The sequence below is a fragment of the Camarhynchus parvulus genome, chromosome 1 (genome assembly GCF_901933205.1).
Source record: "Camarhynchus parvulus chromosome 1, STF_HiC, whole genome shotgun sequence".
Lineage (NCBI taxonomy): Eukaryota > Metazoa > Chordata > Aves > Passeriformes > Thraupidae > Camarhynchus > Camarhynchus parvulus.
The window spans coordinates 91101454-91122301 of record NC_044571.1 but is presented as its reverse complement, the minus strand read 5'-3'; the positions used below and the strand labels follow the sequence as shown (position 1 = coordinate 91122301).

General features: G+C 47.6%; 1 protein-coding gene across 1 annotated transcript in view; it reads right to left on the bottom strand.

Moving 5' to 3' along the window:
• Window positions 1-20570, bottom strand: part of CASQ2 (calsequestrin 2) — a 35538-nt gene extending 14968 nt beyond the window's left edge. The window contains exons 1-5 of the mRNA XM_030945080.1: window positions 20147-20570; window positions 6126-6210; window positions 4593-4693; window positions 2281-2392; window positions 512-585 (exon numbers count right to left, since the gene is read on the bottom strand). Of these exons, the coding sequence (XP_030800940.1) occupies window positions 512-585; window positions 2281-2392; window positions 4593-4693; window positions 6126-6210; window positions 20147-20380 (606 nt within the window). The 5' untranslated portion in view covers window positions 20381-20570. The remainder of the gene's footprint in view (window positions 1-511; window positions 586-2280; window positions 2393-4592; window positions 4694-6125; window positions 6211-20146) is intronic.
• Between the last annotated feature and the right edge of the window lie 278 nt (window positions 20571-20848).

Here is a 20848-nt window from a genome sequence, read left to right as displayed (position 1 = left end):
AAATTGCCTTCTGTCTTGCAACAGGGCCAAAATATCAGTACAGACACCAACACCACTGATGCTGTTGAGTCAGGGACAGAAAGAAGGCTCCAGTCTTCAGATGGATCAGAAGGCAAAAACGTTTAATGAAAGTAGTGGGTCTTTTTATAATGTGACTTGCTAAGGTGATACTTGATTGGTCTCAAAGTAGAAACATCTCACACCATTGGTGAACTATGAATAGCACACTTTGGAGAACTATATCTATAAACAATGGTTACAGAAAGAGAGACAATAGTTGTTTGAATTTTTTCATCTAAGTTTCTTACAGTTTCTACATAGCTTCCCAGGATTTTCCTGGGAAAACTATGTCTCTCTCTGTTCAGAGGATATGTAATTACTACACTCCACAAAATCCAGGAACGCTGAAAATGAGAAGCTGAAACCAGACAATAGATCTGGGAACATCCTGAGCTCTCAGCAAACAGGTGGTGGCATAGGTGAGCTACCATGAAGATGTGCGGATGCTTACCCCTTTGTCAAAGGTGGCAAAGAACTTGACGTAGGGCTGGAATTGTTCAGCAGCTTCTTCAAATGCCTTGAAATCTGGAAGGAGAAAAGGGGAATGAAGAAGATATTTCACAGACAGCTGGCCACACTCTGATCAGCCCAGAAGGTATTGGGGGAAGAACAAATACAAATCACTGCAAACTGCATCAGATGATTGCCCAGTGTTTCTTCCACCCTTCCAGGGTTTACAAAGAAGGATGATTTCATGTGCAGCAATGTGCTGTGCAGTCCCACAGTGTTCAGGAAAGCTGCAGAGCCCAGCATGCCATACTTAACTGGGGCTGAAATCTGGAGCTCTGTGAAGCAGGTCCAGGGGTAGTTCAGCCTGGGAAATGCATTGAATTGCTCCAGCATTAAGGATTACTGCCATTCCCTAAACAGTCACCAACATCAGGCAGGCTTCCCCCACTGCAGGAGGATGGGGCAGGAACCAGGTAAGTTTTTATTGTAACTGCTACCAGGTCCCCCTGGTCCTCAGGGTTCAGGAAAGATGCTCTCAGCGTGGCAGGGGATTTTACAACAGGCATTTCCCACCTTTCTTTCAGTCATTATTACTGAACAGTGTTAGGATCACAGCCCTGCTCAAGCTGCCCTGCAGCCCAGTTTGAGAAAGACGAAGAGAGAGGCGGGTGGGCTGTTGCATTGCAGACCTGGTGATATGTGGTTTGTTCACTTAGGAATACCTGTCCTTCTGCTAAAGGCAGGACCTGCCAACATGGGGTGCACACTGCCAGCACTGCCCAGATAGCAGGGAGAGCACTTGGGGCTGGCAGATGAGACTGCAGGGCCTGACAGGGAGATTCTCATGTGAGGATTTTTCTAGGCTGGTGAAAGTTGGGTTTGCCCAGAATGGCCCCTGTGTAGATGGGACAGCCTGGTCAGAGAGTGAGAAAACGAGAGTAGTTTTCCCACAGTGGACTTATGAGACTTTTTAGGGAGTTGTAGAGAAATGATGATGACTTGTCATTATAAACAACCTGCGGGTGGTGTTTTCTTACTCTGTTTTTTTTCTGTTCTTCTTAAGGACTGTTTGTGAGAAAGATGTTTTTGTTAATTAGCTAATCAAGTAGAATGTGTCAAAACTGTTTATAAAAAGAGAAGAGTTTTTCACATTAAAGCTGCTGTTGTGCAAACCAGCCTGCTTGGAGTCTGTGCCGCTTTCTTACTCGATAGTGACATCCCTGAGTTGCACATTCCTCAGGGCATGGGACCAGCCTCTTCCCAGTCTTGGGGGTCAGCAAGGAGAAGCAGGTCAGTGCCTCTGCCAGGCTGCCCCAAAGGGCCCTGCTCACTGCTGCTGTATGTCTGCCATAGTGGTATTTAATGCGTGTCCCCCTTTCCCTTCCCTCCTCCCTCCTCTGATCCTTAGGGCTCACTGCTCACAGGAAGGAGCACTTTGCTCCTTTTAGCTGCTCTCTCAGTGTAACTCTAACCTCAGCTGATTTTTGGGTGAAGTAAACTCACTTTTACTGCAGGTGCCCCTGGATTATGGCTCTCTTCTCTTGCCAGCAGACCCCTTGCAGAAAGGTCACCGATGCTGGTGTAGGACTGGGCTCATGCATTACACCAGCAGAAACTTGCCTGCAAACACACTCATCCTCCAGCAATTTTCACTCTGCCACAGGCTGCCATATACCACACCACCCTTCATGTTCATGGAGAACAACCAGTGCCCAGCCCCTGGAGCTCCCAGGCAGGCTCCAAGGCCCACGAGGAACACGTTTATCTTACGTTCTGAGTCTTCTCCCTTGAAGTAGCCGATGAGTTTGATTTCGTCGTCAATCTGGTCAAAGGCCTGAAGCTCCAGCTTGCTGTTGATGATCTCCACGGGGTCTTCCAGCAACTGCCATGACAAATGCATGTGGTAACACAGTGATTTGCAGCACCAACCTATGCCTGGCAGGCTGTGCCACAAGCAGCCTAAGCAGGGAGAAAGAGGTCACCCAATTCCTCTGCTGTTGGAAGCCCTGCTTAGTGCTCTCTGCCTTAATGTGAGGAGCCGAGAGAAGCAGGTCACCTTCAAAGGGAGATGTTAGTAGGTTCACTGCAGAGGTGAGAGCATCGAGAGGGAGGCTGATAGAGGACTGGGTAACCCAAATGAATGCTGAAGGACTTACTTTGGTGAGGGATAAGGAGTAGCAATTGCAGCTGGCTTTAAGGAGGCCAAGTTGAAAGGAGCTGGTATGATCATTGTGAATATCTGTGAATGATACCTGTGTATCTAAAGCTATATACACTTTTTTTTTAATGTGTAATTTGCTGGAAGAGGTCATTGCAAAGATCTCGCTTTTGAAAAACATTAAAACCAGCATGCTAGAGGGTGACCAAACAGTGGTTTGGAGCAGTAGAAAGTCTGGATGTGAATTTTCCTGGCTGATCCTCATCCTATGCAAAATAGTTTAAACCTATTCTTTGGTCCTACACACATCACAATGTTGATGAGGAAGTTCGAAGACCTGTCTAGCACTTTAGACTGTCATTGATCCAAACTTCGTTTCTCTTAACTTTTTCTCTTTTTTTCTTAACTTTAGTCACTGCTGGTGAAAAGGTTCAGTCTGATTATTTTGCCCAGCAACAGTGGTATAAATCAAGTGTGTTTTCACTAGAAGAAAAAAAAAAGCAGGCAACCCACTGCCTACAGAGGTGTAGAGAACCTCTGGGTTTCTTTTACTTTTCAGATGAGGCTGCCAAGGCACCACAGACGTGTCTGGTTTTATTTTCTTGCTTTGCCAGGTATTTTCCTTTCTGAGTGGAAAACACAAAATCAGAAATCCTCGCTCTCTTTCTTTTTTCACAGAACATGATTTTTCAGTGACACACCACATGGCATAGCAAGTAAAACCTCATGAAGCGCCTTACAGCATCCTTGAGAGTGATGCTCCAGTGTGAGGCTGTGCCTTTGCTGGAGATCAGCAGCATGTGCACTTTCCTGCTGCCAGAGTGGCCTGAGCCATGGGAACCTGGGATCCCACTGCTGCAGGGTCATGGCAAAGCTCTGTCCTGTCTGTGGCCCTTATGGGATGCCCATTTCTGTCCCTGAAGCCACTTGCATGTGTTTTGGTCACAACACCCAATGCACACAGCCACAGACATTGTCATGGGAAAGCTGAGGTCCAAGGGATTTGTTTTAATTCCCTGGCCATGCCTCTCCTCACCAGCAGTCCTGAAGCACAGGTGACCATTTAGGCAACATGCCACCCTGGGAAACAAACCCTGCCAGCTCTGCTGCTCACCTTACCTCCCTTATCTGCATTACTGCATGGCCACGCACAAAGAAAGCCTCACTTCAAAGGAAAGCCAAGCCACTGCAAAATGTTCTCATTTATAAAGCTAAGACCATGGGTTTTGTTGCCTCTCCTAGGAATAAAATGTAAATAAAGAGAAGCGCAGCATGTAGATGTGGGATTCAGCATAGCTTTTGCATTTAGGCACAAAGGTGAGTACATCATAGTGCCCATGCACAAAATGGCCCAAGACCATTTAGTTCTAGGACCCTGTTCTCCTCTCACTTGTGGCAGTGCAATTTGGCAAGTTCTCTGAAGAGATGCTATGTTGCTTGTGTCTAGAAATGGGCAAAGAGTTTGCAACATAAACCTTTTTCAATGCACTGAGGTCTTTTTAGTTGCTCTACTAGAACCCTATTTCTTGGATATTCTTTTTTTTTGAAAATAGCTCTTTTTTAAAACAAGAAAGAAAAAGCGTGAAAGATTTTGCAAATGGCAAAGTGTCTGCGTGCGAGCTTGCTAGCTGAGGTGGGTGAACAGCAGTCAGTTATAAGGATTGTAGCAGGCTTCCATTCAAATGCTCTATATAAGAAAGGTTGTCTCTAAGATATAAAGTGTTTAGTGTCACATAAGGATACCACCTTTCCTGGGATCTCATGGTCAGACAGGTATTGGGGAAGATGTCAAATGCCATCTCTACCAATGAATAGCAAGCAGGGATGAAATTTCAAACAATTATACACTTGTTTGTATAGCAAACTAAGTATTTGCAAGGTCTTCTGAGAGTTTTTATGTAGTTCTGAGCTTATCTGTGCTTACATCCAAGAGGAATTCCACCAAGACATCTGCAGACAGTTCCCCATCAAATTCAACCAACCGCTCGTCCTTAAAGACATAGAGACTTCCCTCTTCAAGCAAGCCTGAAAGAAGAGAGGAAACAATAAGTGGTTAACATGTTGTTAAAAACATGTTTAGTGCAGAGTGTCTTTCTTGTTATCCCAGCAACTCCTCCTGGGAAAATGCAATTACCAGTTTGCTGTGTTGGTCCAGTTACAAACAACCCGAGTAATCTCCTGACTGGTGTTTCATGACACAGGGGACAGACTTCAGCCAGAACTGGTGCTAACTTCTTCCCAAATGTTGAACTTTTCATTCAGGCCACAGTTTGGGCTCAGCTGGAAAAATTCTGCACCAGAAACTTGTTTTAGCTTGGCTGTCTATCTTGCAGTAAATACTGGGCTCTAACTGGCAGCTCAGGTTTTAACAACCTGTCACTAGATGGAAACTGGATTTTGATTCGGGTTGTGCTCACTGTCCAGAGAAGGTTGAACTATGTGAGCGTCACCAGTGACCTGAAAGTGAGCTTCAAACTGTCTGAGGCTTAGCTGGCCTTGGCAAAAGGGTTAGAAACCAATGATAGAGATACCACAGGCTGCAGGGTGACAGGTTTCAATGCTGTATCACTGGACTGAGGACTGAGTACCACAGAATCTTGTTGGAGGCTCCAAATTCAACAGCACTGGTCTCCTGCAATGCAGGATGGCAGAGTACCACTGGCCAAGGAGTTTGATAGCTTGTTCTTTCTTGGAGAAGCTCTTGTCTTTAGTTTAGCTCCCATTAGCACTCACAGCCTCTAATTTAGGAAAGAAAATTATAGTCCAGTATGCTTAAACCTTAGGTTTAGTGGTATATTTGTGTACTTAATGTGACACAGTATTTCCATATTGCTTTGTGGGCTAAAATATGAAGGGACTGCCAGGCCCTGGAAGGCAGCTGTGTCCAGGGTGGGCAATGCAGCAGCCTTCCACCTTTAGAGCACATTTCCTCTTTCACTCTGGGGAACAAGCCAGAATGGTTGGCACCCGACCAATGGCCAAGCCATTGCAAGGCTGGAGCTGCCCCAGTGGTTGCCCCAGGGGTCAGTGGGTCATGGGGTTGATGACATTTTGGGGACTAAGAGTTTTCCCTGTATGTTCTGTTTCTGTACTGCTGTGTTGGTCCTGTCTCTGTGTAGGAAGAGCAGGAAGTTACTCCGTGGCACCTATTTACTATTTCTGCACAGAAAGCTTTGAACTTACACCCTGTCATCATTACAGCATGAATTGACTTTCTTTTTCACTTGGTTTGGTTTGGTTTGCTTTTTCTGGAAGGGTCTTGGCTTGTCTCTCTGATCCTCACCCCCACCCCTGATCCTTCCCCTGTTGGGGTGGGCAGGTGGTCAGTGTGCAAGTGCCATCATCATCCTCCCCGTGCTGGTAACAAGGATTTGGCTGTCCTCTAAGGGACTCCCATAGGCACATCACTCCTACAGTCTCTCCAAGCTATTCCAGAGATGTCAGACCTGGGACTCACCTAACTTTTTGGCAAGCTTGGCATCCTTCTTGGAGTCCACCATACCAAAGCCAATGCTCCTGGGCTCCAGGACCTGAGCTGCCAGCTGTGGGAAGAAGCAGAGAGCCCAACATTAGTAGTGTTAACACCACAGGGTAGCTAAAGGGCATCATGCTCTGCTAGCATGACATGACAGACACAAGTGACCCATATTCTGCTGTTGAACAGCACCAATGGGTGGCATGTGTCACATGCTGCCTCTCTGCTGAGATAACCCAGAGGTCACAAGGGTTGGGTTTGTTCCCATTGTGTTGCGGCAGGGAGTTTGCTGGCAATACCGTGTGCTGTTTGACACTGCCCTCAGGAGAGGGCTCCTGAGTGAACTGGGGACACCAAAGCAGGGGGGATGGCTGGAAGGAAGTCCTGTGCCACCAGCACAAAGCAAAACCTGTTTCCTCTGTGGTGCCTTGGTGGCCTCCTGCAGGGGGGTGTGATGTGGGCACCATGGACATTTTAACTCTGGAAGTGCATGGTGGCAGGCAGCAGTGCATGCAGGACTCTGCAGCATCATGTTTTCTTCATGCACGTGATGGGGTGGCCAAAGCAGGCTCCTTTTCCTATGAAGTGCTTGAAGTCATGCCTCCAGTCCAGGCTTCAGTAAGCCCCCAGATCCTGGTCCCCTGTTTTTACTAAAGAAATGCATCTAAACCCAGCCATGCTCATGTTCACCTCCTCACAGCTTTGCAAAACCACTGCACCCTGTTCCCACCATCTTTGACCAAGGGGCCTCTTGAAGATATCGAGTTCCTGCCTGTTTTGTGAAAATAGATATGTGAGGAAAGGAGAGACGCTCTGCAAGGGCCTGGTGCTGAGAGCGACCCCGGGTGAGACCCTGTGAATTCCAAATTGGCTCCTAGAGATGCACTGACCCTGGTAAATGGATCCACTTATGCACTGCATGACTGACAGCCCCACCACAAGCATACTAGAGACCCTACAAGGTAGTAATGATGCTCTGAGAAGCGCCAAGCAGCTGTAAGAGGCTTCTCCTCCTCCCTCTCCCTTCCTGCTGCACAAATGCCTCTGATGCTGATGGTCTTCTTGCTGCTCCTCCTCCCAGCCCTGCCGGATGGCGGGGGATGATGGAGATGAGGGGTCAGCAGCCTCTGGGGCAGGAATGTCCCTATTAGGGCACAGCTGTCAGTGCTTGGCAGCAGGAGGCTGGAGGGGGGCAGAAGAAAGCCATGGCCAGCGAGATGGTGGGTTGATTTATGAGGAAGCTCCCCCCCTGCCCCAGCTCATTTTGGCTCCCTCCCCCAGACTCAAAGCCAGTTTGAATGTCACCCAGCACGCTGCCACCGTGGCCACGTGGCCCCTTGGCTCCCCTGCTATAAATAGCTCCTGCCTGTGCCAGGCCTCTGTGAGAGTGAGCAGTGATTAGAGGCCTTGGGGAGCAAAAGTGGCAGGGCAGCCACCTCGCCTGTGCAAGGGGGTGTCATGGGGCCAGCCAGCTCCCTGTGCTGCCAGCCTGTCCCTGAAATTCTGGGGGATGGTGGCAGGCACCCTGGTGATCAGGGCTCAGGGACCTTGCTTGAGCAAAAGGGAGAGATGGAGAATGTCGTTGTTCTCTCCCTTCCATCAATTCCATGTCCTCAGGGCTGTCCCAAAGCCCTCCAGGAGGAAAAAGACTCCACTGACCACCACAGCATTGCTGCAACTTTGATCCCCTGCAGCCACCTGCCCTGCTGTCTTTAGGGGCAAATGCCACCATGGGGGGCAAAAGGGGTGCCTCTGTTACACAGGAAACAGGGGTGTCAGTGCTCTTTCCCTGCTCTTTGCCAATGCTTTGAAATGAAGGTAAGGCTGCAGATTCAGGGCTTGTGCTTACAGTGGGCACTGCCTGAAAGGGCCAGAGCAATAATTTGTGTTTGCACATCCATTGATTAGGCTGACAAGGCACTGGTCTGATTTAGCATCCCATCTGGTGGCTCAGGTCACCTTAGAGCACCTGAGAGCAGCTGGAGCCCCATATTTGCAGTGAGAGTTGGACACCTCTCACAAGCTCTCTAGACATCTGCAAGTGAGCGGCGGTAAGAGAAGAGATTTTCTGTTTCTTGTTATTGGGATCTGCCCTGACTGGACAAAAGGATGGAGCCTGTAGGACCATCAGCTTTCTGGGACATTGTCAGCACATCCCTGCTTGTTGGTGGTTGTGTACACCAGCAAGAGTTTCCTGAGAACCACCACTTGAGGCTCTGGCTGCTCTGTGACCAGAGGAAAGCACAGGATGGCCAAGGGAAGAAGACTTGTTCAGTCATGTCCAGTCCAGCCCATACTTGATTTAGTTACTTATAGTTATGTCAGCCACACGCCAGACACAGTCAGGGCAGTTTAAGCCCAGTAGTTCTTGACTCCTGCACACAGGAGATGGTTAGGGTTGCTTGTGAGCGTTTGAAGGTCAGAAATATGCAGAAAAGCTGCAACACCTGCTACAGACAAGTGGTTGGATGTGAGCAGGGATGTGTGCAAGGGAGGAGGCATTGATCAGAACTCATGTATGTCAGCATACAGCACACACAAGGTAGCTCTTTGGAGGGGTGTGGGTGCAGTTCTGTAGCTGTGAGCATGGAAGCTTGCTGGAAAAAAGTGTCAAGAAAATGTGGGTGATGTGATGAAAGCCTCTTTGTGTGAGACTGTGGGAGTGCTCAGTCATCAAAAATGGTCTCGGTAGTGCTGGAGGTGTGGCTGTTTGTGTGGCAGGGCTTGTGTGACTGTGTCTAGCAAGACTGTCTCCTGGAGGTGTAGGTATGGTGGGTGTGTTTGGGGTGCTTCTCTGAAGGGGCTCATCCCCAGAGATGTGCAGCAGTTTGGGCACACAGGAGAGTGCTTGTGCATGGTGTGTGAGCGTGCCTGAGGGGGCAGAGCTGGGAGCTCAGTGGGCAGCTTGCCTCCTCTGCAGGGACCCGCATGCCAGTGAGACAGTGAGGAGATCAGTACAGCCTGAGCTCCTCTCCAGAGCAGGGTCTCACAACAGGGAGGTCTTTGTGCAACACGAGACTTTCAGGAGCCCTTTCTACTGTGGCAGAGCCTGGAGGCAGGAGGCTTTGCAGGGTGTTTATGGTGGCATTTGCAAGTGCAAGCTATGCAGGGGCTGGGCATTGCTCCTGGCCTTGCTTTCTCTGCTTTCCACTGCAGCAGGAGAGTCTAACCCGTGCATAGGTGACAATACATTCCCACACCTAGATCTGAACCCGAAAAGGCAGCAAAATATGGAGCATGCCAGAGGCACAGCAGTTTGGCTAATTTCCCCCTACTCATTACAGTATCAAGCATTTATATATCCCCTTACAGTATTTTCTGATTCCATAATGCTAGTGGGATTTGAATGCAGATAATGTTTCTAATCTTGACAATCCTCTTGGCTCAGGGCCTTGGGACAGAGGCATCTGTAATCTAAGAGCACAGCCCCTCCTCCTCCTGCCTTTAAATTCATATTGCTCGAAATCTTGGCCAGCCAGAGCCCTTGCCTTTGTGTCAGCCTCTATCTCTATAGCACATAATTTAGCTTCAACAGCTGCACGGAGACATGGAGGGTAGAAACTGCCCTGGAAGAACTGGACAAAACAGATCATGCAGTCCCAGGGGTAGAGCAAGAGCTTTGGGCTGGCAGAGCTGGCTGAGAGCATGAGCAAAGAGCCTACTAGGTTGTAAGTTCATGTCCCGTGCACATTTTGCAGCCTTATTCTCATGTTCATGAAGTCTTTGCAATGCATACTTTCTACCCATAGGATCCCAAGCTGTGTCCTGTGCAGCACTGGGAAAAAGAGGAGTGAGTTTGGCAGCACTATTCCTTTCTCCCATATCCCTCAGGTAATAACCATTCTTGAATTTGGGGGAGTGTGAGGGGGTGAATGGCCCTCTGGTATGTCAGAGGTCCAGCCCAAAGTGAAGCTTGACTGCTACCAAGTATGCAAGAGCCCTCTCATGCTGGATGGCGTCAGCAGTTACAGGCACTCAGAATAATGGATATGGAAAGGCACAGCTCCCTGCCCAACACCTCAGCTCCACACCCACTGTACCTACCTGAGCCTAGGTGTGATGCTGGGAAGTTTTGGGAGATTTAAGCAGTCCCATAGGGTCATTCTGAAATCCTAGGTTATACAGCAGCAGAAATGTCATTCTCTGCCTGACCATGCTCCTATTCCAGTTGCAGACAGCAGTGATTGTGCCAAACCTTGCACTTGTCAGTTTTGCTGCTAAATGGCAAAAAAAAATCCCTCAGAGAGGGTTAAAAATAGGGGTGGGAGGAGTGTCTGCCTCAGCATGGTCAGTTTTCATTGTGAAGTGACATTATGGCATTCTGGCCTGGATTTTTCTTCCCACTTCTCCAGCACCTGCCCAGAGGTCCCGCAGACAATAAGCCTCCTCTTCCCCAGCTGCTCAGGCTTGGGAGGAAGGGCTGGGGCCATTTTGGGTGTCTCTGAAAACCATCATGAGTATACTTCTCTTAACCATGGGGAGCTTTCTGTTTTGCTGTTTAGCAGTGCAGGAAGAACAAAACTCCAGCAATGCAGGGAGAAGAGAAACAGGAGATGATGAGGAAACATCCTTCAAGCAATCTACACTCGTCTGCTGGTTCTCTCCTACTCTTTAATTCTGCAGTTGATGCTGATGGTCAGAACCTGGTTGATGAAATGATGATGATCTTATATCCCAGAGTGTTAGGTTTTTATTTTCAGAAACAGCAGGGGGGAATGGCAAGTTTTTTAGTGTATTCCCCCAGAAGTTTTGAATCCTTATGCAGGACTCCCACCTACACGCTATAGTTGGCTACTCTGTTTGAGACATTGGGCAGTTTCTTGGAGAACAGAGGCCATTATTTCTCTTTCCTAATGCTGTGCTGTCCCCACTAGCACCCCCTTGCACGGCACACCAGTAATGTCTTAGGCTCTTCCATAGTTTAGGCTGTCCTGAAGCACGGTGGTGATCAAAGAGCAGGGCTAGAAGCCTGCTGAGCAGCTGCCACTAGAAAAGTCACTTTGCTGCCAGTGGGGACTGAAGGAGAGTATGTTGGTCCCACCTTACTACACTTTTCCACCACCTGAGCTGCTTGGAGTGGCTGAACCCCCCTCCTAGAGATCACTACTCCTTGGACTAAAAGGCAAGTCCCCAAATATGGAACATGCAAAGGTCACTCCCTCAGAGCTGGCTTTCACAGGTAATGCTTCAAAAACGCTGCCCTGGAGCTTTAATTGTTGCGCAGCCGCTCAGCGGGGTCAGACATATGGCAGCGTGCTCTCTGCCTGCCTCCCTAAAGGTTTCACATAGCTGGGGCTGTATTTTTATCTGCTCCTGGCATCCCTAATTTTAGCCAGCTGCAAGCCAAAGCACAGCCTCCCTGGCAGTGAGCTACCCGAGGCTGGTGCCTGTGCCACCGAGCACCCACGGGCGCAGGGGCCACCTGCCACTGCTCCCAGCCGGTCCCTGCACGGCATCGCAGATGTTTTGGCAACTCAGCTGTGCCACTTGCATGTCAAGGGCAGACAGGGACGTGTGTGTGTGTCTGTGTGTGTGTGTGCGCTGCCCCAGGCATCTGGGACTGGGCAGGGGCCACCCAACTAAGCTGCCCTTTCCAAAACAGAGACTGACAGTGTAGTTTGGGGCTGTCCTTGTCCTTTACAAAAGTGAGGCTGTTGCTCCCTGGTTCTCTTTCTGGCCTCAGAAAAGTTGTGTAGAAACTGAAGGCTGGAAGTTGCTGTGAAGCCCATGCAGGGCAGAAAGCTGGGTGCTTTCAGTGGGTGCTGCAGGAGGGAGGCATGCTTGGTATTAAGCCCGTTCACCTACACATGCCCATGTCATTCCAATGCCTCTGGCTCTCAGGAACAAGCCAGATTTCTCCAGTTTCTGACCCAAGTGAGTGTAACCCAGCACCTCTGGAATCCCAGAGGGTTCAGGATGCTGCAGGCAAGAGCTGGGAGCTCCCATCCTGCATACACAGGAGTGATCAGCGAGGAAGGGCCCTGAGGGAACAGAGTGGTCCTTGAGACAAGACCTTTTCCCCAAGGAGTGAGCAGAGAGAAATAAGAACTGAAGAAAGCTTTAAATATACCCAGCCCTCCTTGCCCTGGGTTCGAGGTGTCAGAGGTCTGCTAGCTGATGGCAGTGTCTCCTGCCAGGGCTGGAGAGGGTTCCCAGAAAAAGAACATATCATGTACAGCAGCTGGCCTTCACCAGAGCTGTGTCAGAGAGCACGCAGGAATGAGCACCATCAGCACTGCTCAGGAGGGAGCGCTGACCCTCGGGGTGCCGGGGAGGGGAGGAGCCACTGCCTGGGAATTGAGCTCTTGGCTGCTGCTTGCTCCATTTCCTTGGGCAAGTGTTTTTTCTCATGTATGTAGGTAAATCCCAATGTGCAAAGGAAAAAAAAAAAAAGAAAAGGAGAACTTGGACCTTGCTAAGTCACTTCTTTCCTCGGCCATGGATTTCGTGCCTGGTTGCCTGTTATTTAGGGACAGAGGCTGCAAAAGGACATCTTTGGTCATCAGACTCAGAATCGTGTCATTCAATCTCTGTCACAAAGCAGTCAGTGTCCATTTAAGACTCATTGGACTGTTCTCCCCTTCCTCCTCTGGTAATTAGGGACTTTGTAGTTCCAGACTTGTTTTATTCATAGCCCATTTGTCCTTAGGCTTTGCGCTTAAATAGCTCTTCTCCCTCCCGGGCGTTTAAAAGGAATTATCATATCCCCTTTCCATTCTTCCCACAAATGAAGCTCAGGCACGAAGGAAGGGCTTTGATTCGTTTGATTTTAGATGAAGGGCACGGGCAGACCAGGCTCTGGAGTAAGGTCAGGGTGGGCGAGCATGGCATGGCCACCCCTACCCAGTCTGCCTCACAGAGCAACAGCTGCCCCAGCCTGCACTCAGCTCCTGCAAAATGTCAGGGTCCAGGGCAGGCAGCTCGAAATGGTAACTACAAACACCACACATGTCCTCTGAGTAGGTGAGTGTGAGCTCAAGCTAGCCCTTCTTGGGCCCCTCACTCAGGATAAGGCCAAGAAAAAATTCTCCATTGTAAGACTGGTGAGACAATGAAACAGGCTGCCCAGAGAAAACATGGATGCCCCATCCCTGGAAGTGTTCAAGGCCAGGCTGGGGGGGCCTTTGAGCAATATGTTGTGATGACCCACCCTGAAGAGGAAGTCACACCTCATTTAGTGGAAGGTGTCCCTGCCATGGCAGGAAGGTTGGAACCAGGTAATCTCTAAAGTCCCTTCAAATCCAAACCATTTTGCATTTGTATGAAAGGCATCTCATTTGACAAAAGTGAGACCCTGCCTCCTGAGGACCAGCCCAGCAGAAAGACACTGAGAACCCTTGCTGGCACTTTTAGGGGAACCCCACTAGCATGGGAGGATGGCAAGACCAAAGTGGATGGACTTTTCCACATTTTTTCTCAATTGTATTTCTGAAGGGAGGAGTGGCTCAGAAATTGCTGAGTCTCCATGCAGCTCAAGGTCTTACATAGAAATGGCCTCAAATTGCACCAGGGGAAGTTTAGATTGGGTATAAGGGGAAATTCCTTTGTTGAAAGGGTGGTCAAGCCCTGGGACAACTGCTCTGGATAGTGGTGGAGTCTGGAAGTATTTAAAAGACATGTAGATCTGGCACTCAGATATGGTTTAGTGGTGGGCTGTGCTGGGTTAATGGTTGCACTCAATGATCTCTAAATTATTCCATGATTCTAGCACACTTACAGAGGTTGTCTGCAACAGCAGGACTGTGATAAGAGCTCCACACTTCAGGGCCAAGACTTGGCCTTGCACTCTGCCAGCAAAGCAAGCCCAAGCCCACAGGGGTCTGCCATGTCTCCAGGAGACATTTGCAATCTTTAGATCCTGGGATTACAGCTGGTTTCTGCTCATGTCAGAAGAACTCAAGTTGGTACAATGTACAATCCCTTCCCCAGTCATAATTTAGCAGATGAGAAAGGTGCCTTTCAAAGCACATTTATGGCTGTGAAAGTGCAGTTCTAGGAGAGATGCTGCTCATGGAGCCTGTCCAAAGTCACTGCTTGGAACTGACAGAGGGACTTCAAAGAAAGAAACATTTCAATAATAGGTAATTCAGCCTTGGAAATTATTTTGGCCACACTTGCACAGAAAGATCAAGGCACACAGTTGTCCCTAGATGTCAATGTGCCCATCTGTGAAACAGGGGGCTTTCTGTAACCTGTTTTTGTGGCTGGCATGTCAGTGAGTGAAACCCCCTGGGTGCTACTGCTAAAAATCAGTACTTTGCTGGCTGTTGCTGAGTTGAGACCTACTTACATGGCCTCAAATGGGAAGTAATCAATGCACACTTTTTCTTTTTCTTTTCCTTTCCGCCTTCCTTATTTTATACATTAACTTATCTGTAGTGGAAGCACTTCTTTTGTAGACATAGAAGCTAAAACACCTCTTTTATTACAGGCTGTTGCACACATACCTATCCAGCCAGATGTCCCTCATCTCTCACCTTGAGGACCTCTTCTGTAGGGACCCAGAGAACTGAGAATTTTTGTGACACTCATTGAACATGTCTTTTAGATCCATATTTATACTCATACCTCGACACTAAATTGTGTTGAGGCACTGTCTCATAAACATGGCCATTTTCAAAGAAAATGTCTGAAATCTGAGTTTGTGAAGCACACAGAAAAGAGTGCTTAAAGAAAGGGCTTGGATTTATATTTCTATTTTTACTGATATTTTATATATTTTTAAGATTTTATACTTTTACACCTAGAGATGGGGATAAAGTAGAATCTCATCTCCTGGTTCCTATGGATTTTTGGGATAAAGTATACAGATCTAAACTGATAAAACTTTATTCTGTGTTGCATCAGAAGCAGAGAGAGGCTTTTTGCTGTGTATTACATGGCTCTGAACTCTTGTGGGAATATCTGCTCTCAAAAGAGTTCAAGACCATATGAGGGAAACTACCCCCAAACCAGCTGATCTTTACTACTTTTTCCATCCCGAGTTGGAAGCTGCAGTAGTTTCAGCACTTGGAAATAAATGAATTAGAAGGTAGAGCTTACACACAGTTTAATCCTTGCCTTTTACCGGACTCAAAATCCTTCTTTCTCTTTCACACCACAGGGAGATAGTGGCTGTGTTTCCATGTGTTACAGAATTGGCCAAATATGTTCAGGAGTTTCACTTTGTTCTGCCATTTGTTGCTAGAGGCTGGACCGCTCCTAGGCCTCATCTGGAGAGGGGAGTACCACATCCCTCCTCTCTTTCCTCTTATCAGACTGGCTTTTACTAGGCCAGTTCTCCATAAACTTTCAGTCCAGGGGCACTGTTGCATTGAAGGGACTAAAATATCTGGGCTTGATGAGCCTCTCTTTTTTAAGGATATTACACATGCACACAGATGGCAAGGGAAGAATGGCAGGGGAGCTGGGACTGAGGGAGTTTCAGCAGAAAGAGGACACCAGAGTGCATCACAGGCAGCCTGCTATGATAGTGAGAACTCCTCAGCTGCTGGAGAGAGCTTCTCAAGTGCAAAAGGAAAGCCCCTAACACCAATGCTCATTTATTCTTGCTACATGATTCCTAGAGACAGGGGCTGACCCACTGGAAGGCCAAACTCCCTATTTAGGACATTCAGAGATGAGAAGGGAGAAGGTCTTAGAAGTGATGGTAGGAGACAGGGTGAAACATGGTAGAGGAGATAGAGAGGAGAAAAAAAGTAGAACAGGTATTTCTCAGCTTCACTGCTTTGATCTTTTCCCCTCTTAACCCTTCTTCATTAAAGTTGAGACCATTTAGGACAAGTAGCTTTTTATTTTACTTGTCTGTTAAACAATTCTTGTGATTGCTTGGCTGTTTCATTTTCTTCACTGTGCTCACCTCATGGAGTGTGCAGAGCTCTTGCAAACATCACCACAGGGTAGGAACGGCTACTGTTATCTCTGGGACTGCTTGGATCAAACTCTGCATTGCCCTGTCTGGAGGCTTTTCCCAATCAAGGTGCAGGTGCTTTCCAGTAGCCAGTGGTGCAGAGTGGAGTCATAGGAGAAAGGTGCATAAAGGAAAGGAACCTTTTACCCTGAGCTGTGAAACAGCCTGTGCTCATGGTATCTCTGCCCAGGGTTGTCTTAGAACAATCCTCCCCCAACTCTTTTCCATCCTAGCCAGAAAGCAGTAGGCATCTCAAATCAGTCCTTTGGCTATTTTTCCTGGCAGACCAACCCAACAGCCTCCATCTTTCCAATCTGGACCTGAGGGGCTGGCACTGCCACCCCTGGAGCTGTTGTCATGAACTAACGATGGTCCAAAGAGTTGCTTTTACTGCCAGAGGGGTTTGGCTGTCCCTGGAGCCTGTGGGGACCAGATGGCACCCAGCAGTGTAGGTGGTAAGAGCTGTTAGGACTGCTTCAGAATGAACACCACCTTCATTCCCCTTCTAAACTGGAAAGTGACCCTGGGCTGCGTGGGAATTTGTTGATCCAGTATACCTGGACACAGGGAGCTGAACACCCCATGTGCTGTGCCAAATGCAATATCAGCTTGATGACATCATCCCTTTTCTGGCGACAGTGGGTGTGCATCCTCAGCTTTCAACAGTGTCAGTCAGTCCTACATGCTTCTCTTGGAAGGAAATTTTTCTTATTATATCACTTCTTGGTCTGCTGTACATAGTTATGGTTTAGTAAAGTCCTTAAATAAGTGCTTAACTTTACTTACGTGCTATCATGTTGTCAGCTTGATTTCCTAAGTAAATGATAGCATTGTGATTCTCTTCTCTCTCCCCTGTCTATCAGCTGCCTTCCCTAATAAGCTTTCTACCTGTTGGCCCTTTTAAACCAAATTTTCCAGAGTCAGTGATCTCAAACATAATGAAGCTATTGCAAGTTTTATGAAGAGCAAAGACTTGGAAGGGAAAAGGCTGAAGTGCCCTGAAAGAAGGAAATGTTGCCATATGAGCTGAGCCCCCATGGAATTTCAAAGGACCCAGTTAAGAGAGAGCCTCACGTGTTCTTCACTCCTGGGAGAGGCCCCAGTCAGAGCTTGTTACTGATGAGCTACATATTTCAAGGAAGCCATGGTGGATATCGCTTGCTCTTTTCTTTGGTGTCTAACGTAATTCTTCCTGCCTTTGATCTTTGGAATTGTACATTTCTTATAAGAAATATAACATGTTAGAGAAGTAGAAAGGATGGACTATTTGAGGGTTTTCTGGACTTAAATTCTTTAAGCTCATGTGCCCACCCATGCATGTCCATGAGACAATCTGATGTAACAGCCCTTAACCACCAGCTCAGACCTTTGTTTGCTCCACACCTGCCTGTGTGTTGGATGGAGGCTCACTTTTATTCCTAAGGATGGAGACTGATGACATTGTATGGAAGGGGGCTAAAGACAAACTGTATTGCCAGGCTGTGAAATCAGCATGTTCTCAATGTGAAACAGCAGGAGAATTGTCAGTAAAGTTAGATGGAAAAACATGAGGTGCTCTAGAAAGGAGCATCTTATCACAGGCAGCACCCTGTGCTGGGAACTTCCCAAGACAGATGGCAGGGAATAGTGAGGGCTGGAGTATTTACCTCTTAAATACTTCATTTCAGGTGTAAAGGACCTTCAGCACTCCAAGTCCTGACCCCTCTACTGAAATTAGATATGTAAAACCTTCCTGAGTGAACTTTTCTCAGGTTTGGCTGGAAGGAGAGCTCTGTCACTGCTCCTGTGCCTACAGAGCAGCTCACTACTCTAAGGCTTGCTCAAATTACAAGAGACTTGGGTTCAGCTGCTGACTGCTTCCAGGAATAATGATCCCAGGCAGTTCATCTCACAAGCAAACAGCTCCACATCTCAGTCAAGGAGCCACTGCAGACATTTCTTTCCTTCTCCCTGTGCTGGTGAACATGCAGTGAAGTCCAGCAGCTGAATGAGCTCTGACAGGGAAAATTAAGAGTGACCCACTATGGTACAACACATTATGGCTTGAACAGAGAGAGTTGAATGCTTTCACAAGAAGGAGCAGATTACAACCTGGCTTGCCCACTCAGAGTGCTCCCATGGTTAAATTAGTACAGAAATTGGGAACTGTAGCACCATTCTGGCCTGTGTCCTATGCAGAATAGAACATATCTTTGTTGCATTCTGAGACCCTCTCCCCTTCTGATTCTCTCTGGGTGACAGAAGCAAAGAAGTGCTCAGTCTGCAGATTTCTCTTGTGCTTGGGCTGTCAGATTGCTGCTGCTGCAGTTCTCAGTCCAGGGGAGGGACTGATCTGAAACTGTGATACATGTACTGAATCAGCACTGCAAGTGCTTTGGAAATTTTGAGGTCAAAGCCACGAGTGCCAGTTGATGTGTGGCACCGTTAGCTGGAAGCTGAGCACTAAGGGACTGGAGCACTGCAATTATGTAAAGGCTGCTGCAGGTCTAACCCTCAGTCTCTTGCCCAAGGTCACATAAGAGGTCCATAGCAGAGAGCAATTGGAAACCAAATAAATCACCAGAATCCTAAGCTAATGTACTCATGGCCGAATCCAACCCTGAAAAATAAAAGCTTAAGGCCAGATTATATTGCAGCTGTCGCACCCTTGATAGCATGGGTAATGGTGTCATGAGGACTCAAACTGATGGTACACATCACACCATAGAGTCATGGAAACATGGAATGGCCTGGTTGGAAGGGATCTTAAACATAATCTTGTTCAAAGCCACTGCCATGGACAGGGACACCTTCCACTATGCCAGGTTGCCCAGTACTCCATTCAACATGGCCTTGAACATTTCCAGGGATGGGACATGCTTCTGTCAGGTTTCTATAAATATGTACCTAGTAACTGTTTGACACCTACCAAGCACAAAATAGCTATCCTGCTAAACAACAATGTCATTATACAACCAACAATACTCATTTCAGCCGGAGATCAAGCATTACTTTTTTCTTTTCTTTGCCAAATGTTATTTGATCACTCACCTGCAGAAAGTAACCATTGCCTGACAGGTAAGTAAAATCTGGTTAGTTTTTGGACCTTTCTTTCTGGGAGTCATCAGGCTTGCTGAGGAGGTCAGCAGACCTTGAACTTGACACTGAACTTTTTTGGGTCCTATCCCTCAGCAAGCATATTTCCTTATTCACATTTCCTACGCTCTCAGGGATGCAATGCATTTTCTCTCTGGATCTGACAAATAAAGCTGAAGTGTTTCTTCTGCAATTCTGAATTCACTTTCTTTTCAAATATGTCTTTTAGTTAAGAGGGAATAGTTGCAAGCTCCTGGTAAGAAATATGCACCTAACAATCGAGGCTTGCAGCTGTGCGATTCCCTGGATTACAGCTACAATACAAGGAAGAATGCTACAAATCTACATTGTCACTTTTGCCATGATTTATTTTACCGAGGATTAATGAATCATTCGTTCATGAAAGAATTAACAACACTCTTTTTCCAGCACAGAAGACAATGGTTGCATTAACAAGCAGCTATAGACTGATTCCAAGCAGGCAACCAAGTGTCAAAAAACAAAAAGGGATTTAATGCTGCTGCACCAGCAGGGAGCTTTTGAGATGGGGAGCTAGGACACCCATTTGCTGCACAGCTTGATAAGGTTTCTTGGCTGACTGCTGCAAGTGGGATAAAAAATGGGACTCAATCCAGAATACAAGTGGGATACTGGCTTGTACAGAATGAGAAAGGATCAAAAAATTTCAAGCTACAGGTTCAGGTGCTGAGATTTGGGAAAGCTGAGCTGAGCTGAGTTCATGTTTCTGAGGTTTGCAAGGTTACTTGCTATTGCCTGAGTTTCTGACAGACAATCCAGAAAAGCTATTTCCCAGCAAACTGAGAAGAGCACAAAAGTGGCTTTTCCCCGGGCTTTGCAGAATTCAGGCAGGGGCTAACTGAAATCCAACTAAACAAACTTTTGGATGCCCAACCTGCTCTGCATGAGACCATTTGCCTCTCCTGTCCAGTGGCTCCTCTCCATGACTCCGTGCAGTGCTGTGGCACTGACCCCGACTGGGACATGCAGCGGCACTTACCTCCAGCACCATCTCTGTCATCTGGAACTGCTTCTGGGAGACCTTGTCAGAGCTCACAGGCTCATGGAAGAGCAGGCAGAGCATGTCATACTTCTTCAGTGCCTGTTTGTAATTCTTCTCGTTCAGGTCGATCACTCGGTCTTTCCCATCGTAAGTAGGGAAGTTCAGTCCCTCTTCTGCCTTGCAGCAGAAAAGCAGGTAAAAACCTGCCAGGATCCAGCAAATTGCCTTCATAGGGGCACCCTTGGAGTGCAGCAAAGGGTGGGTAAATGTCCCCCTCTTTCTTGATTTGAGAAGAGAGGGAGACCAAGGACTCCAGGTAAAGTTTGAACTAAATTTCTCTTAGTTTCTCTAAGTTTCTCTCTGCTGCTTTCCTAGAGTTGAGCCCAAACACTGCAAGGCTGGTGGGGAGCAGCAAACTTTGCTGTCCTGTACTCACAACAAAGAGAGAGACAGACGGGAGAAGCTGTCAGGCCAAGCCCTGGATACCTTACATAGCTGTGTCCAGCTCCCGTGTCATTAGGAACTCCATTTTTAGGAAGCAGTTGTTTCAGGCTAAAAATAAACCCTGCAATGAATAAAAAGGACAGATATGACACCATTGAGGGACTTGCTGGCACTCTGCATCATCTGAGAGAGACAGAGTGGGCAAGAGGGAGGGAGTGAAAGATGTCAGTCCTGGGACTATGCAGGCAGGGTTTG